Below are 475 nucleotides of genomic sequence, written 5' to 3'. Positions count from 1 at the left end.
CAGTAACTTTTTCTAGAAATTTACTGGAAGAAAATATTTAATAAACAGAATGTAATCTGTAAGTCATCCTTTCTTAAGAATACAGCCCATTATGGTTTTAAGGCTCTGTTCCACATGCTATTTTCTTCATTAACCCTATGTCTGCCCTTGACAGTGGATGCCATGAAGCGAGCTGCAGAAATCAAGGAGAAGCGAGAGAACCATCATATTATGAACCGCCTTGTTCACTCCAAGGAGGTTGACAGAATCAGGCACTTGTCAGTGGTCTACAAGCACTTGAATGTACTCTACTCTCCGGCAGCAGGATTGAGAAAGGTACGTACACACTGGTTGTTTGGTGTAGACATGATCTGTTTGGTGGATTTTCTTTTTCTTTCCTTTTTTTTCTACCAAAGGGATAAAGAGCATTGGGTCAGTGTTTGTAGTGAACTTGTGTATTTAATTATTCTTTATAATGCATTAAATACATATATTT

At 37.5% G+C, this 475-nt stretch overlaps 1 protein-coding gene across 1 annotated transcript in view; it reads left to right on the top strand.

The window, feature by feature from the left end:
* The window catches only part of LOC119586353 (probable ribosome biogenesis protein RLP24), a gene marked incomplete in the record, with an annotated part of 3,490 nt that overhangs the window by 2,455 nt on the left and 560 nt on the right, over positions 1-475 (top strand). Inside the window, 1 exon segment of the mRNA XM_037935066.1 lies at positions 155-315. Coding sequence (XP_037790994.1) covers positions 155-315 — 161 coding nt within the window.

This window comes from Penaeus monodon, chromosome 21 (genome assembly GCF_015228065.2).
Source record: "Penaeus monodon isolate SGIC_2016 chromosome 21, NSTDA_Pmon_1, whole genome shotgun sequence".
Classification (NCBI taxonomy): domain Eukaryota; kingdom Metazoa; phylum Arthropoda; class Malacostraca; order Decapoda; family Penaeidae; genus Penaeus; species Penaeus monodon.
Note: the sequence above shows the minus strand (reverse complement) of the source record. Positions and strands in the feature narration are given on the sequence as shown.